Source organism: Physeter macrocephalus, chromosome 7, assembly GCF_002837175.3.
Source record: "Physeter macrocephalus isolate SW-GA chromosome 7, ASM283717v5, whole genome shotgun sequence".
NCBI classification, from domain to species: domain Eukaryota; kingdom Metazoa; phylum Chordata; class Mammalia; order Artiodactyla; family Physeteridae; genus Physeter; species Physeter macrocephalus.
Window position 1 is genome coordinate 143,640,500 of NC_041220.1, and position 15,674 is coordinate 143,656,173.

At 45.1% G+C, this 15,674-nt stretch overlaps 1 protein-coding gene across 9 annotated transcripts in view; it reads right to left on the minus strand.

Annotated features, from left to right (window-relative positions):
- HTT (huntingtin) overlaps positions 1-15,674 on the minus strand; it is a 144,400-nt gene that overhangs the window by 74,207 nt on the left and 54,519 nt on the right. For 6 of the 9 annotated variants that reach the window (XM_055086250.1, XM_055086247.1, XM_055086248.1 and 3 more), the window contains 13 exons: positions 15,182-15,340; positions 14,987-15,084; positions 13,787-13,926; positions 12,695-12,758; positions 12,334-12,434; positions 9,836-9,982; positions 8,682-8,802; positions 7,000-7,076; positions 5,831-5,982; positions 5,484-5,567; positions 4,539-4,741; positions 1,790-1,916; positions 46-173 (listed from right to left, as the gene is read on the minus strand). In XM_055086250.1, the coding sequence (XP_054942225.1) occupies positions 46-173; positions 1,790-1,916; positions 4,539-4,741; positions 5,484-5,567; positions 5,831-5,982; positions 7,000-7,076; positions 8,682-8,802; positions 9,836-9,982; positions 12,334-12,434; positions 12,695-12,758; positions 13,787-13,926; positions 14,987-15,084; positions 15,182-15,340 (1,601 nt within the window). The remainder of the gene's footprint in view (positions 1-45; positions 174-1,789; positions 1,917-4,538; positions 4,742-5,483; positions 5,568-5,830; positions 5,983-6,999; positions 7,077-8,681; positions 8,803-9,835; positions 9,983-12,333; positions 12,435-12,694; positions 12,759-13,786; positions 13,927-14,986; positions 15,085-15,181; positions 15,341-15,674) is intronic. The other 3 variants (XM_024119229.3, XM_024119226.3, XM_055086249.1) reach the window with 2 other exon arrangements.

Below are 15,674 nucleotides of genomic sequence, written 5' to 3' on the forward strand. Positions count from 1 at the left end.
CTCTGAAATGTGTGAATGAGGGTATTTTTACAAAAGAAGCAGTACCTTGTAGTTTGCGTGTGTAGCTTTCAGGACATCGTGCAATTTAAGGTAAGAAGGAAGGTGATAGAAACTCCCCAGTGACGAGGACTTGGTTGCTGCAACAGGCCCTGAGGTTTCAGATGGTCGAGAGGCTTTAAACACACCACACAAAATAAACTTTTAGATCAAAAGTAAACACACACCAAGTTTAAAAAAGATTGCTAGTAATAATTATTTTTATAGTATTCTAGCAGGATAAAATTCAAATTTTTCCTGACTTTTTGATTGATTAGCAATAACAAGAAATTGACTAATGAACATAAGTAGACTCTGAGTACTGCCCAAAATATGACAAACTAAAATAGAAAGAAGAAAACAAAGAAAAGCAGTGTGATGCTACTATGTGCTTGCTTTGGCCTGGCTGCCTGCTTGTGAGTTAGAGGAACACCTGACGTGACCTTCAGTCAATCTCAAAACCTCTCGGAGCACAAGGCTCCCAGGGACACGACGGGGTTGACCTCTGGTCGACTTAGGTCATGAGCCCTGTAAGCAATCAAACAGGGGTGACGTGAACATGCTCTGAAAACCGTAAGGGTACACACACTATCATTAAGCTGACATTAAATGCCAAGCACTGTGTAAGGTTTTAAAGATTTGTGATTTGGGGTCCTTAGTTTATTTAATCCATCAGAAAGATGATCAACCACATACTGATAACTTTGCATTTATAAAGTTCCGAAGCTTTTTAGCTGGTAAACCTTCCACTGGTATCATCATCAATACTTAGAAAATAGTTTCTTTTAAAATGCTTTACTGCTGAACTGAATGAATAAGCATTTTCAGAACTCTAAAAAAAAAAAAAAAAAAAAAAAATTAACATAGGGAATTCCCTGGTGGTCCAGTGGTTAGGACTTGATGCTTTCACTGCTGGGGCCTAGGTTCAATCAATCCCTGGTCGGGGAACTTAAGATCCCACAAGCCGTGTGGTGCAGCCAAGAAATTAAATAAAGTTTTAAAATTAATAAAATGCTTAACATAAACACTTTCTAAGCAAAATGAACGGAGAGTCACGTCCGGCCCCAGCACTGTGAGGTGGCATGTGAACAGACTTGGTGGCAGCACAAGCAGACAGGCGTCTGGTCACCTCTGCTCTGTGCCCACCAAGAGTGGCACGGACCGCATACGTCATAGGCAGAGTCACATGGTCACTCTGGCCCCTTCTATTCCAAGACTTTCCCCTCCAAGTGTCTATCAATTTCTCAGGTTTGTCTCACTCAGATGATTTGATCCCCACTTTACTTCTCCCTCAGCCCTTCCACATGTAAAATTTCCATTTCCTATTTCAGAATTCTCCACACATCAGAATCAACGATGTTACCCCACTCTATTCCTAGCCGTCTACACCCCCTCCCTTACTGAAAATCAGTGAGAAGAGGAGAAGGGGGGAGGCACAGCATGGGAAGCATGGGGCGCAGCGCCTTGCTGTGGGCCAGACACCTGCAGACGGTTGGGACCCCACATTGGCAAGCTACACTCAGACGTGCCTAAGACCAAAATGTGGTCTGTGTACACTAAGTAATATTCAATACCTGAAACCACACCTGGGGAAAGCATTTCTCTGGCTTCATTGCTACGTATTTTATTTCCAAAGACTACCAAGTTGTAATATTAACCTTGACATGAACGTAAGCTTTAGTCCTAAACCAATGTAATACAGACAGGCCCCCCCAAGCCCGTCCCCTCCCCCTCCCCCGCCATGGCCTCACACCTGGACTGGCCTCACCGCCTTTCTTGGGACTCACGGGTACAGACACCTGCTCTCCGGGTTCCTTCTCTTTTCCCTTCCGTCGGATTGGACTCAGAGAAGGCGGGTTTGTTAGAGACGGCAAGGCTGCCTAAAACAGAAAACAAACTGTGAAGGAAGTGTAACCAACACAGAACTGAAAACTATGGTATGTGCTTCTACCATTCACCCGTGCAATCCATTTCTCTTCTTTGAATCCATATTTATGGGGCTCAGACTCCGTACAGGTACCACCCACTTTAGCCACACAACAACTGCATGTGGTGCAAACTGGCCCAGCACCCCCTAACGGGAGCACCATGAACGCTCAGAGACGGAGGAGCCCTCAGGCGGGGCCTCAGGAGGCCCCTGGAGCCCTGGCATGCCACCTCCAATAGCAAGTGATGGGGCTCCCTCTGGGAGCCAGGGCGTGAAACAGGGTACGAAGCAATGCTCTGAACTCCGTTTTCAAATGAGGAAACAGGCTCAGCGATGATGAAGTGACTTATTCAAGGTCACAGCTAAAAAGCAGCAGAGGTAGGAGGCAACAAACCCGGACCCTCCACAGAGCCCACACTCCGCATACACAGGACAGTACAGAACGCCCCAGCCCCACACGGCAGGAGGCGGTGGCGCGGGCGCCTCAGCTCTGCTGCTCACCCCTCCGCGACCTGAGAGAGGCCACCCTACACCTTGGAGCCTTGTCTGCACAAAGGGCACAGTGGCTGACAGAGAAGGGCTAGAGAGACCGGGAAAGAAGCTGCTGCACCTGGAAAACATGCTTCGTGAAAGGAGCCAGTCACGAAGGACACCAGCTGTGCAGCTGCACTGACGTGAAATGTCCAGAACGGGCAGATCTACAGAAACAGAAAGTAGCTTAGTGGTTGCCTGGAGCTGGGGGGCACGGGAGGGCTGGGGGGTGACAGCCAAATGGCACAGCGTTCCTCTTTGAGTTCTAAAATGGATTGTAGTGATGGCCAAATAACTCTGGGTGTACTAAAACAGAGTCATACACTTTAAATGGGTGAGGTGCACGGTATGTGAATTGCACTGTAACTGTATGATATGTTAATAATGTTGTTTCAGCGAGGCCACTGCAGTGGTGCAAATGAGATGCTACAACAGCTTGGACCAGAACAGCGGCAGTGAGCATAGAGGAAAGTGTGTATACGCGTGTGCACCTACGTGAGCGTGTATGTATATATGTAAATGTATATGCATGTATGCATATACACATAGGGGCTTTCTGCAAGATACTTAGGAGAGAAAACAAAGAATCTGGTGAGCAAGATGAAGAGTGGTGATGACTCCCGTTTTCTAGCTTGAAAAATATGGAGCGAGAGACGGGGAGAAGCATCAGCGGAGTAGGAGACCAAGAAGGCCAGATGCAGACCGAACGAGATGTCTATGGATCGCCCAAGTAGAGGTGACCCATGGCAGCTGGCCACACTGGACTCCGAAGACAGGTCTGGGGTCTCCCCTGCTTAGAGACCGAGGACCTGAGAGTAGACCTGACTGCGCTCAGCTGCCCGGTCTCACGCTAGAGCCACGATCTCCATGTGGCTACTTACATTTAAATTTAATGACAAACAAAATTGGAAGTTCAGTTCCTCAGCTGCCCTGTGGCCACGTTTCACGTGCTCGGGTACCACATGCGGTTGGTGGCTACTGTCCCGGCTGGTGTAGATGGAACGTTTCCATCCTTACAGAGAGCTGCACTGGACAGCCCTGGCCCGGAGAATATGGAGAGGGGCCGACCGAGAACAGAGCCCTGGAAAGCACGAATGGTGGTAAGAAGACTGAACCAGGAAAGTGCCCACGCAGTAGAAAGGGGTCCGAGAATCCGGAAGCCAACCAGAGAGAACGTCTCAGTACAGGAGAGGTGGTCCTGGGAGATGCAGAGAGGAGGTGAGACAGGGTCTGCGAAGTGCCCACGAGAGTCAAAGGCGGGTCTTGGCAGGGAGGGTTGCCATGGGGAGCTGGCAGAAATCAGGCCAGCAGGGGTTAAAGAGTCGACGGCCGAAGCAGCGGACTGAGTCCAGGGCCCGGGAGGTTTTGCAAAGAAGGCCAGCGTCAGAGAAGCAGTACACCAATTCAGGGGTTAAGCTGGGAGAAAGGACTCGAGAGAAGCTTGTAGCGGCAGGGGGACCAAACTGGCAGCTAGAGGAGAACCTGAGCTGTCAAGGTGGAAGAGACAGTGAACCATCCGATACAATTACAAGTGAACTGACCCATCTTAAATCCACTGTGTGAATAGTTTTCACTGAACTGTACTTCAAAGAAAAGCAAACAAACTGGCAGCTAGAGGAGAACCTGAGCTGTCAAGGTGGTCGAGACAGGAGAGACAGTGAACCATCCGATACAATTACAAGTGAACTGACCCATCTTAAATCCACTGTGTGAATAGTTTTCACTGAACTGTACTTCAAAGAAAAGCAAAACATTTCGGGAGAGACTAACTTCAATGCTGAGCTTTCTTGGCCAACGCTGAAAGCCCAAGAATAAAGCCAGGTATCTCCCTCTCAGAGGTGACAGGAAATGACAGACGATACCAAACGGGCTATAAGTTGGATGAGCACATCTAGGTGTTAAATCTAGTGTCATGATATAAGCAATTTTGTTTCTTTAAAGCAAAAGAGGATAAGGAAGTGACAGATGAGAAAACAGAGGCATGCCTGGAAGCCCATGGAGCCATCTGGACCAGCTGAAAACAGCTGCCCAAGCAAGGAGTTACCTTTATTGCTGGTCCAGGAGCCACATCATCCAGGACGTGTGCACAGATGTTGACCACCTTCAGCAGGTGGGAGAAGAGCTGCTCCACCATGGGCACCAGGGTCCGGTCACCCAGAGCCGGCCACACCTCTTCCTGCTTGGTGGCTGCAGGGCTGGCCTCTTCTTCGGAGGCCCAGGAACTCCTCAGAGATCTGGGGGCACTGGCTGTGATACGGGCACACACGTTACCTCCCCAGCTCCACAGCATGGGGCCAAGACGTAAGTCCTTCAGACCCGTCTACGTCGAGAGTCTGCTGGACACCTCCACCTGGGGGCCCACTGATGCCTCAGGTTGCACAGGAAACCGACATCTCCCCCCGAATCTGCGTCCCCGACCTCCATGAAGGCTGCCATCACACACCCACCCAGGATGTGACAGTCCCCTCCTGATCTTTACAGCTGAAGCTCAACTGGTTATCCAGACGTGCGGACTCTGCCCCCTTCACTCTCTTTTAAGGGGCCTCTTCCCACACAACCCACGGCCATCATCTTGTTCGGACTCTCCTGATCTTGCCTTACGTACGGGCTTCCCTGGCTTCTCCTCCAATCCACATTCACATCAGCCGAGTGATCTTTCTAAAGCACTACCCAGATTGTTAGTCCCTTTCATGAGGCTCTTCGACGACCTCCCAGAGCAAACGGACTGAGTCCTCAGTAGCGGAGACGGACCCTCACCAGGCACATTCTCCGTCCGCATCCTCACCCGCACACAACATCCAACACTACTTAGCTCTCAAATGTCACACAGTTTTTCACGTCTCCATGCCTTCACCTGTGCTGTACCCTGTCTGGTGTTCCCTCTCCTGCCAGCCCATAAGTCTTGTTTCCTGTCCTAATCCCCAGCAGAGAGCGACTACAGCCGCTCTGTGCGGCCACGGAACTTTTGTTGACGTGTGTCGCTACAAACCTACGTTCAACTTGAGCACGGAGACCACACACCACACTTCCTCATGGCCCCCGTGCCTGAGACAGTACCTGCACACGGTGCCCGCTAAAATGAAATTAGAAATGAGTTTACCTATAGCTAACTGAGGGGCTAGATTGGGAAAGGGCTGCTTTAAAATACTCGGCACAGGATAGCTGCCTGCAGTACACATTCATGCTTGTCGGTAATGTCTGAAATTCTGACTAAGGGAACAAGCCATCCCTGGCAGTGACCTCAATGCTTTTCCTCCATACGCTCACCGCTGCCACCCCCCAAAGGAAATCCAAAGTTAAAGACCTAGAATCCCTCTTTCAACTCAGTACCAATACCTGCAAGCAAGTTCCCGGCTAAAATCAAAGCATCTTGATGGGCTGAGAGATCCAGTGGGAACCAGGCTGATGAAAGCAGGGTCAGGATCATCGTGACCATGCCCACAGTACAGCTCTTTCTAGACTCATCAGAGGCGCTCAGTGGGGGCACTCTGAAAGCAGACATTTGCAAGATCGAATTACAGAAAAATTTTAAGATAACAGCCTTGCTTTCTCTTATGAACCAAAGGGAAGGCACATCACTGTTCATTTCATGCCAGCTCATAAAGCGATTTTACTACTGTGAACTAGCATCCTTCTTGTAACCACAGTCCCATGAAAGTCATCCGAGAAAGGAAATCAGGTAGCAGATCTGACTAGAAGTACTGGAACTGGTTACTCTGATAACTTTTAACTCTCTTTCGACTCTGACTTAGCACGTTTACCCCAACACCAGAGTTGCTCTGAAGTCAGGTCTAATGCTGAATCTACAACACAGGAAAGCCATCACCCAGGACCAGAGAACGCACCCACTTCAAGCAAAGTTAGTTGGCTGCACGCTGACACACGCAAGAAATCTGCAGATTTCCTTCCAAATGTGACGGTGAGTTACTAAATTTGTCTCAGTTATCAGTATACATAACAAAAGCTTACTCCTTAATGCTGCAAAGACTCAGAATTATTTCACAGGTGCTATGAGGGCCATCTACCAGAAGAAAATCATTTTTAAATGAGAACTGCTAATATAAATATAACAGTTCCTAAATTACTCTTGTAATTGATTACGATTTTTGCACGATAGCTCACATTTGATTTCAAACGAAAAATGTTTCTAAATTTTTAATACACAGTGAATAATTTTGGAGAGAATCAAGCCAATTAGAAACGTCTTTTGCCAGCATATGCAAATTCCCTTAAATTAACCTGCAAATCATACCCTCAGATCCTCCAAAATGCTTAAGAGTAAGCATCTGACATCCATTAGAATTACAAGTAATTCAGTATTTCCCAATAGCTCCTTCTCTAGCTTCCCACACAACTAACAGGGTAGAAGCAAATATTCCAATGGGTATTTTTCCAAAAGGTGAAACTGTTAAGGTGAGACTTAAAAAGAAAGAAATAAAGGGATCCGTATAACTATGTTTGTATCACATAATTGTAGACAGCCATGCGCCGAGGAAAATACATACCCACAATGCCAACCTAAACTCCAAATGCAAACTGGAAAGGCAGTTGAAAGAAGACACAGAGCTTCACAGCATCCGAACTAAAGAAGAAAGGAATGAGAAAATCACACTCAAACACCAAAAAAGTTTATTAAATTGAACCTCCTTTTTCCCTTTGTAAAGAGTCTGAACAATGAAAACAAAATTGGGATCTGTATCTAACGATAAGACATCTGTCCTCCCATGATACAAGTTCATACCTTAGAAGATACAGCTGGACAACTGCGATACAGGTTTAAGGAGGGTCGATTATATCCCCGTGAGGAGAGGCCAGGAGTGATGCACCTCCTCTGCCTCGAACTTTAATTATCCTATGCTCCCCGCCCCCACCTGCAATGCCCTTCCTACCCCACCTCACCCCACCCCATCTGCTCCAGCGCTGGAGCTAATTAATGTCCATCTCCCTAACCAGACTGAGAGAACCACAGGGGCAGGGATCCTCTTTGTTTTTACATCCCAAGCCTAGAACAGTGTCTGACATCTGTAGGCCACAATAAATACAAATAATGTTTATAATATTTTGAACAAATCAAGGGAAGACCAAACTGCAGACAGCCCAAACAATATTTAAGTTTGAAAGGCACTTATATACTTATCAAGATAGTCTAATCATAATTGTCTGAGTTTTCACAGCATGAAAGCATTCCTTCTGTCACATAAAATAAATGACAAGATTTAACCCGGTAATCAGCAAATTGGCACTACTTTCGTACAACATTCTTTTTTTCTGATTATGGAAGTTAGACTTGTTCATTTTAGAAAATTTGTGAATATCTTAAAAAGCATAATCATTCATAATCCTAAAATTTATTTTGGAAATTTTCTGCCAATCATTTTCTTGAGTATGTAAGAAATGTGTTTAATGTGAACATTATTTTTCATAAGCAAGATCTGTCTGTACACAAGCATACACAGTTTTGTACTGTGCCTTTTTTCACTCATTATAATCCAGATGATCACTCTACAGATTGTTAAAAATCCTCCAAAGCATCATGTTAATAAGTGCATAATAAACATACCACCATCTATACAGAATTTAGTTATAATCATAATTTAATCAGTTTTGGACTCTTGGATATTATGGTTCTTTTACAATTTCAGCATCACAAATAATGATACAGATAATCACATTACACAAAAATCTTTGTTGGCATTTCTGATTTTTTTCTGCTTCGTATATATTATAAAGTCACTGAGTCAATTATTCTAGAGATATTTTAAACTTCTGATATACTACCAATTCAGATTATGGTAGTTTTTCTTTTCTTTGTTATGTCTTCCTAAACTGGCTGATTGATTGATTGATTGATTTTAATTCTTTGGCCGCGACGCGCGGCTTGTGGGATCTTAGTTCCCAGCCAGGGACTGAACCCAGGCCCGCGGCAGTGAAAGCGCCGATTCCTAACCACCAGACCGCTGGGGAGTTCCCTTGGCTGAACTTTTTTACAATGAACATATTTAATGTTCAGAAAAAAAAAAAGTTGTTTCCATTCCCATTGGAACAAACCCAGGTTTTATTCACAGAAGCACAATTTCTTAGTAAGCCGCACATATAAGAGCTCTAATACAAGCACCCTACCGTTAAGAACTGACCACACACAACTACTGAAAAGTAACCTCATTAAGACCAACCAAAAGAGTCTTACTGTGAGCGCCCTCGTGGTTGATGTGATTAGCTCATGAGAAACTGCTGCAATGACTCTCGAAAGGTTATTTTCCATAGTGACGTCTGTTATGCTTGGTAGTAGGTTATAGCCTCTATATATTCTAATGAGAAAGAGATGTGGAGACTTATAATCTACCACTGAAGCTTATGACATTTTCAAAATTCAAATGGCACTTAAAATTTTAAGATTAAAGGCTACAAGAGGTTAAAGCAGTCTTGACTTTTAAGTTAAAGAAAGACTGGGAATAAATGTGGTCATTATTCTAGGAAAATGGCTGAAATCACCCCTCTCCTCCTCCAATTCCCAACACCACAGCACTGGAGCAACGTTCTCTTCAACACAGCCTTGCCTGCAATCTCTCTACGTGTCCAAAGCTGCCCATTTTTCAAGCTTTAAGTTAAAAGAAATCCTTCATGAATCTACTCCTGATTCTGGACAAAAGAAGGCCCTTTCCCACTAGGGCACGGCCACTTTTCCATACTCCATTCATGGCATGCGTCAATTTCAATCCCTCCTTGTAGTTACATACAAATTCTAATTCCCCAACTATATAAATGAAGCCCAGGCAGGATTAGCGTTGATTCACTTTGGTTTCCCTCAGTGTCCTGTCCTCAACAATAAAAAACACAGTCTATGTTAGTCTTCTAGTCTAAAAGACATAGAAAAGAATGGGCTGTGTACAACCATTTGAAATTGTATTTAAAAGACTCTCACCAAAAAATGTGAATAATGATAACTGCACATCACTGAACTAGTGATAAACTTAAATAACACTGACACTCTTTAACAACCTGCTCACCTAAACATTAATGTCATGACATAACTATACTCTTCACAGGCAACACAAATAAAGTGAAAATTTTAAGGACAAGTTTTTAGAGAAGACATAGCTTTAGAGTCCTAGGGAAAAATACAGCTGTCGGTATGTGGCTCATAACAAACAGATCACACGATTTACGATGTCACTGCTGTGTGGCTGCAGCAGAGCTTACTTAAATGAAGAGGTGGGTGGTAGACCCTGAAAAAGAGAAGCGCCCCATCAAGGGAGGAACGCCTATTCCAAGCGTTTTCTCTAGAAAACACGAGGCTTTAGAGTGAGCCCAGGGCACGCCTTCCTCGGCTAGCAGGAGTACCTGGTTATGGTGCTGGCGGAGAAGTGAGATGGAGGCTGCGCCTCGTGCATGAGAGGCTTCAGGTGAACGCTGCTTTGACCTCTCGCCATGGCCACGACTGCGTCAGCCTGTCCTTGGTCGCACTTATAAAACAGCTTCGGGACAAGCCTGACATAAAAGCAAGGTTTAGTTCCCTTAGAGAGTACCTGAAACCCACCTGTGATCCCCTCCCTCCGGCTACCCACAGACACTTCCTTCCTCAGGGGAATTAAGAGCAGAGGCTCCGATCGCAGGGCCACTCCCCCACACACCCGCTCTGAAAAGACCAGGCGCTGGACTCTCTTCCTGGCTGTCATACAGTTACATACATCTCTCCACACATAATTAAATGCTTTGATTTTAAAAACCTTGAAAGTTCTCTTTCTAACCATCTTGATCAGCATCAACAAGTGCGTGAAGCCACGGTGCACAGGAAGCACCGAGCACAGGGCAGATCTGAATGCCGGGGGCTGTCCCTTACTCACGTCTGCAAAACCCTCCCACACGCTCCCGGGTGCAGAGCTCCAGCTGAGGTCCCTCACAAATCCAAAGTGAACTCAGAGGCAGAATGCAGGGGGCACACGGGCTCCGCCCTGCAATCAGGACCCGGCACACCCCGTGTGAGCGCTCACACGCCCACAGACGGGCCCATAACTTTTAGAAACAGTCGACTGTCTCATCACATTAGTTTGCAAACCCAGTGTCTTTAGAGAAAGTCTCTTTCCTCCATGAAGACCTGGTCATAAGTACAATTTTTTCCTAAGGTTTAATAAATTACTATCATTCACAGAAAATGGTAAAGATCCAAGATCTTTGATCAAGTAAGTTATATAAATCCAGTTAAATCCATGAAAAGGTACACCTCACAAGTAACCAAAGAAATGCAAATGACCACACTGAAAACCAAAGGAGTATCCACCGAAATGTAACTGGTTTTCTTTGAGTAGTTTGATGACAAAGATTTTTATTTCCTTCTTTACATTTTTCCTAAATTTTGTTCAGTAAACATGTACTACTTTTAAAACAAGATAAAGGTTATGTTAATAAGAAATACCAATGACCGCCTGAACAACTGACACATAGTTAACTTCTTCTGAAATACTGTTTTGGTGAGAAGAATCAGGCACAAACGTATTCTGGGAGTGGGAGCATAAACGGATCTGTTTCTGGAGAGTAATTTCACAATAAGTACCAAAACCCATAAAAACCCACTTCGAGGTATCTACCCATGAGAAATGAAAAGCATGATTCAGAGTAGTCAAAAGTGAAAATAATAATACCACCTGGTGAACGTATAAATAAAATAGAGTATTATCTATGTAACAGAATGCTATTCAACAATGGAAGGAACAAACACACCACGTAGCACGGATGAATCTCAAAAACTAAGCAAAAGAAGCCAGACACAAAAGTCCCATCTATTTATTATGTGATCTCATTTCTATAAAACGTGTAGAAAAGGCAAATCTCTAAAGTCAGGAAGTAGATTAGTGGTTGCCTGTGGCCAGGTGGGTACTGGGAATTATTGCAAATGGGCACAAAAGATCTTTTTGAGATGATGGAAATGTTCTAAAATTGGATTGTGGTGAAGGTTGCACAACTCTGTAAATTTACCAAAAATCATTTAATTGTACACTTAAGATGAGTAAATTTTAAGAGATATAAAATTATACCTCAATAAAGCTACTAGGAAAAAAAATCAAAAAGCTTGCTTGGCCCAGTAACTCAACTTCCAGGAATTAATTCTAAGAAAAAGAATTACACATAAACATTTATGTATAACAATAGTCACTGAACCATTATTCAATATTTAAATCAATAAAAATTTAATATCCAACCAAATAATATTTATATAAAAATTTATCACAACTACCTAGTGAAAAAGTGGCCACTAACTAAAAAAATTTTTAAACAATATTTACGGGCTTTATTTATCTCACATTATAGGAGATGTCATGCACTTCAGTACGGAAATATGAATATATTTGAATACAGGGTGCCGCCCCAGACAACAATGCCAGTTAAAATTTCTTTTTTAGAAGAGTATTTCCAACAGGAAGATGCTAATGATACATTATGTGGAAATTATCAGATAACAGAACTGCATGTACATTTTGTCCCAATTTTGAAAAAGAAACTTGTACACAGGATATGCAGGAAAAAATGTTAACAGTGGTTATCTCCAATGGTAGAACTGAAGGTGATTTTTCCAGTGCTAGTCTCCATATTTCAAAATTCTGGCCATGAAAGTGCATTACTTTTATAATAGGAAGCTAGTACTTTGTTGTTTAAATTTTCATTTTAGACCCTTAAGGTAGTGAAAAATATCTTTTTTGATAGTTTAAGAGTAGCTGACAGTGAGCTCAAAAGATTTAGAAATACTGCCCCACGTCCTCTGAATTTTCCCCTCTCTTCCCATTCTCATATCATTTAGTACTTTAACCAAGCAAGTGAAAAGAGATAAAATAATTGGTAAGTACCTCATTAACGAAGCTGCAGCAACATGGCGCACCCTGGGGTCTTCATCCCCAAGCAAATAGATGACAATGTTATCGAGCACTCGTTCTTGCAGTTTTAAAAGCTTTGGAAAGAAGGATAATAAAATCAGATATAATCTCTGTGTTTAACTAAGTTTTAGGTCAGATGTTTTGGAAAGCCAGCGAGGAAGAACTCAACATCACTAGTCCTAAAGTCACGCATACAGTCACAACTTTCATGATGTCAATAAATACTTCACGTGAAATGAATCTAGGACAGAGCGCATTCCAAGACACTCTACTCCACCAGGAAAGTGCGCTTCCTGGAAGTTAAATCATGGCCTCACAAAAATGAAGGGCTTACCCCTGTATAATGATGGGCCCTTCTGTGTAGGTTTTCTGCTTTTGCCTCCAAAAAGCTCACCAACCTAACACAAAAGAACATATTTCACAATGAAACAATTTAGTTACTGAACAAACACCCGCTGATGGCCTGCACCACTGACAGAGCAAGGAGGACGGCCGGTTCCAGCACATTAACCAAGAGCCAGGGAAGGCTCTGAGGCAGCCTTACTTAAAACAGCAGAAAGACTCATGTTTTCCAAACAAGTAGAATTTACACTGCTCTCCTGACTCCAGATTCAGTCAGACACTACTCAGGAAACTATTTTTCTTCAAAATGGATATAAACAGGTGTTATTTTGAAAGACCCCAAGCGCCCTACAGAATTAGCTCAGACGCCTACCGAAGAAGGCGGGAGGGCAGACTGTGGGGAGGGGGCTGAGACTCTGGTGCCTCCCAAAGACCAGAAGGTCCCCGCCCGCCCCACTCAGGGTCCTGTCTGTGAGACGTAGGTGAAAGCAACCCTGACTTCACGGAGATGTTGTGAGGTTGAGAGAAGGTAACCCACAGAGGGCACCTAGCCCAGCCTGGCACACAACAAGCACTCTATAAATGGCGGCTTAAAAGCACAATATTCCTGGACAATAAAGGACAATTTCCCGTCTAAAAGAAAGCATAGAGAGAAATCATCCGGAAAGAAAACTTACTCTTAGAAAATGAAAAACTGCAAGGCATCAGAAGTTATTTTTAACTGCAACACAATACAGATCAGCTAAGTTCAGTACAGTGTTAATTAAGTACACTCGTTTAAACAAGCACAAGTGACACAAGCTTCACTGTCTTACAAGTTCGAGCTCTTTTATTCACACCATCCAGAACACTTAGATGACTAAGACTACCAGAAAACTCCACTCCTCTGCCTGTACGTAAACATTCCAGGAAGGGGGCAAAGTCGAGGAGGAGACGGGCAGCGGCAGCCGTGCAAACCACTCGGATGCTGACGTGGGTCACTCGCTAAGCGTCACCACTGGCACCAGGGGACCGGGCCTTCCAACGCCTGTTCAGACTTGGGAGCGGCTGCGGTTCGCCAACCCAACGAGCCCGACTCACTCACCTGAAGTCGATCTCTGCCACGGTCTCCAGAAGCTCCGTCCTCACCAGCCAGTAGGAGCTGCTCCGCAGGGCCAGCACGTCAGTGAGGAGCTGCAGCCCCCACTCGCTGTAGCTGCTGCTGCAGAGACTCATGACGCAGAGCTGGAAGGCACGGCGGGCAGCAGGTGGGCCTCCGCCGACCCCTCCCACGCCGACCCCTCCCCACCGCCCCCGCTCCGTCTTCCTTTAACAGCAACAGGGATGCTGCCCTGTTTCCACATCTCTCAGAAACACTTATCAAATACACTCACCTCCGCAAACTCGAGTTGCAAAGTAAATGTGTCCCTTCCACAAAACGGTTTTCTTCTCCCCGTCTCTGCCTCTACCCTGGCCTCTCCTCCCAGACACCGACCTCGTCATCACCGACCACGCGCCACACCACCACTGCTAAACCCGAGCTCAGCCGCGGGCCCAGCACACGGGACCCAGCACCTGAGCCCCTCCTGACGCGACCCTGCCCTCGGTCACAGGAGCGGACAGGATGGGCCTCCGAGGCTGCACCCTCCCCCGAGCCCTGAGCACGCCCGTGGGCAGTTCCACGCGCGGCCTGCTGCCTGCTGCAAACCCCCTCCCTTCTGCTCCAGCAAAGACAGACTGACTGAAACCTGGCAGACAACTGGAACTAAGGAGCAATTCTGGCCGGGCCGTGAAATTTTAAAAAGGGACGGTATCCCGTAAGTCTGACAACTGAAGGCTTTTTGTTTTGGTTTTTACTGGTTAGCTTGGACTGCTGTTGACCGGCAGCTGTGATGTAGGGACCGGCTGATATGAAGTTCCCAACACATAAGGGACCGGGGCTGTCCCTCGACACAAAGAACAAAGGGGATTAAATAACCCCTATGCCCCACTTTAACTCTATCCATTCTATGGACCTGAAAGAGCTGTTTTTTCAATTCAACAGGTTTTACACTTAATGTGAGCAAGGTATAGACACCCTTTAGGGAACGTATACTTCAAACAAATATTCTGAGATTTAAATCAAAGTCTATTAAACCTTAACTGTTGGCAATGTTTTCCTTCTAAGGCTGAGTGGTGGACACACAGATGTTTATTATTGTTTAGAATGTCTGGAAATATTTAATGTTAAGCTCCAATTTTAACTGTAACATCGGTAAAATTTCCACTAATCGAAGAAATGATTTCCACAAATGATTATGCTCACCCTCACAGCTGTACAAGCCAACTTGCAAGTAACAGAAGATTCGTCCTTCAAAGTCTTCTGCAGCAGGGGAATGCAGTCCGCCAGAGAAAATGTATTTCCTGATCGGAAGAGCAAGGAACAAACACCTTCATGTGAACCTGAACATGAGAATGCCATCTGGAAGAGACAAACTGAAAAGCGAACACTCGCCGTTACCTGTCAGAGTTCTGACGGTGCCCATCCAGTCTCCCACGTGGAAGCGGGACCTGCTGAGGATGGAGGAGACAAGGGTCCCACAGAGGATAGCTGTGGCCCCTCTGACCTGTGGGTCCCCGTGGTCGATGTAGTTCAAGATGTCTGACACGTACCGCTCCTCTGTGGAGAGAGACAGCCGGCCACTGTACAAGTCCCTACCGTCAACTTTCTAACTCAGGGCAAAGGCTGAATTCTCAGGAAAGAAAAAGAGGGCGAGGCAGTGATCCTAATCTAGAAAAGACTTGAATATAATAACCATCAGTGGTAAAAACGTTTCGGGGTTTAAAGACTCTATACTCATCCTTCAACACAACAGATTTTCTGGATTATAATTCCAGGTTGTCAGCCAATAATCAAAATTCCAAGGTTTCATCTCAAAAAATTACTAGAGAACCTCAAACTTGTCCACACTTAACCTAATATAAACTCAAAAGCATGGGGTGTCCCCTTGCCC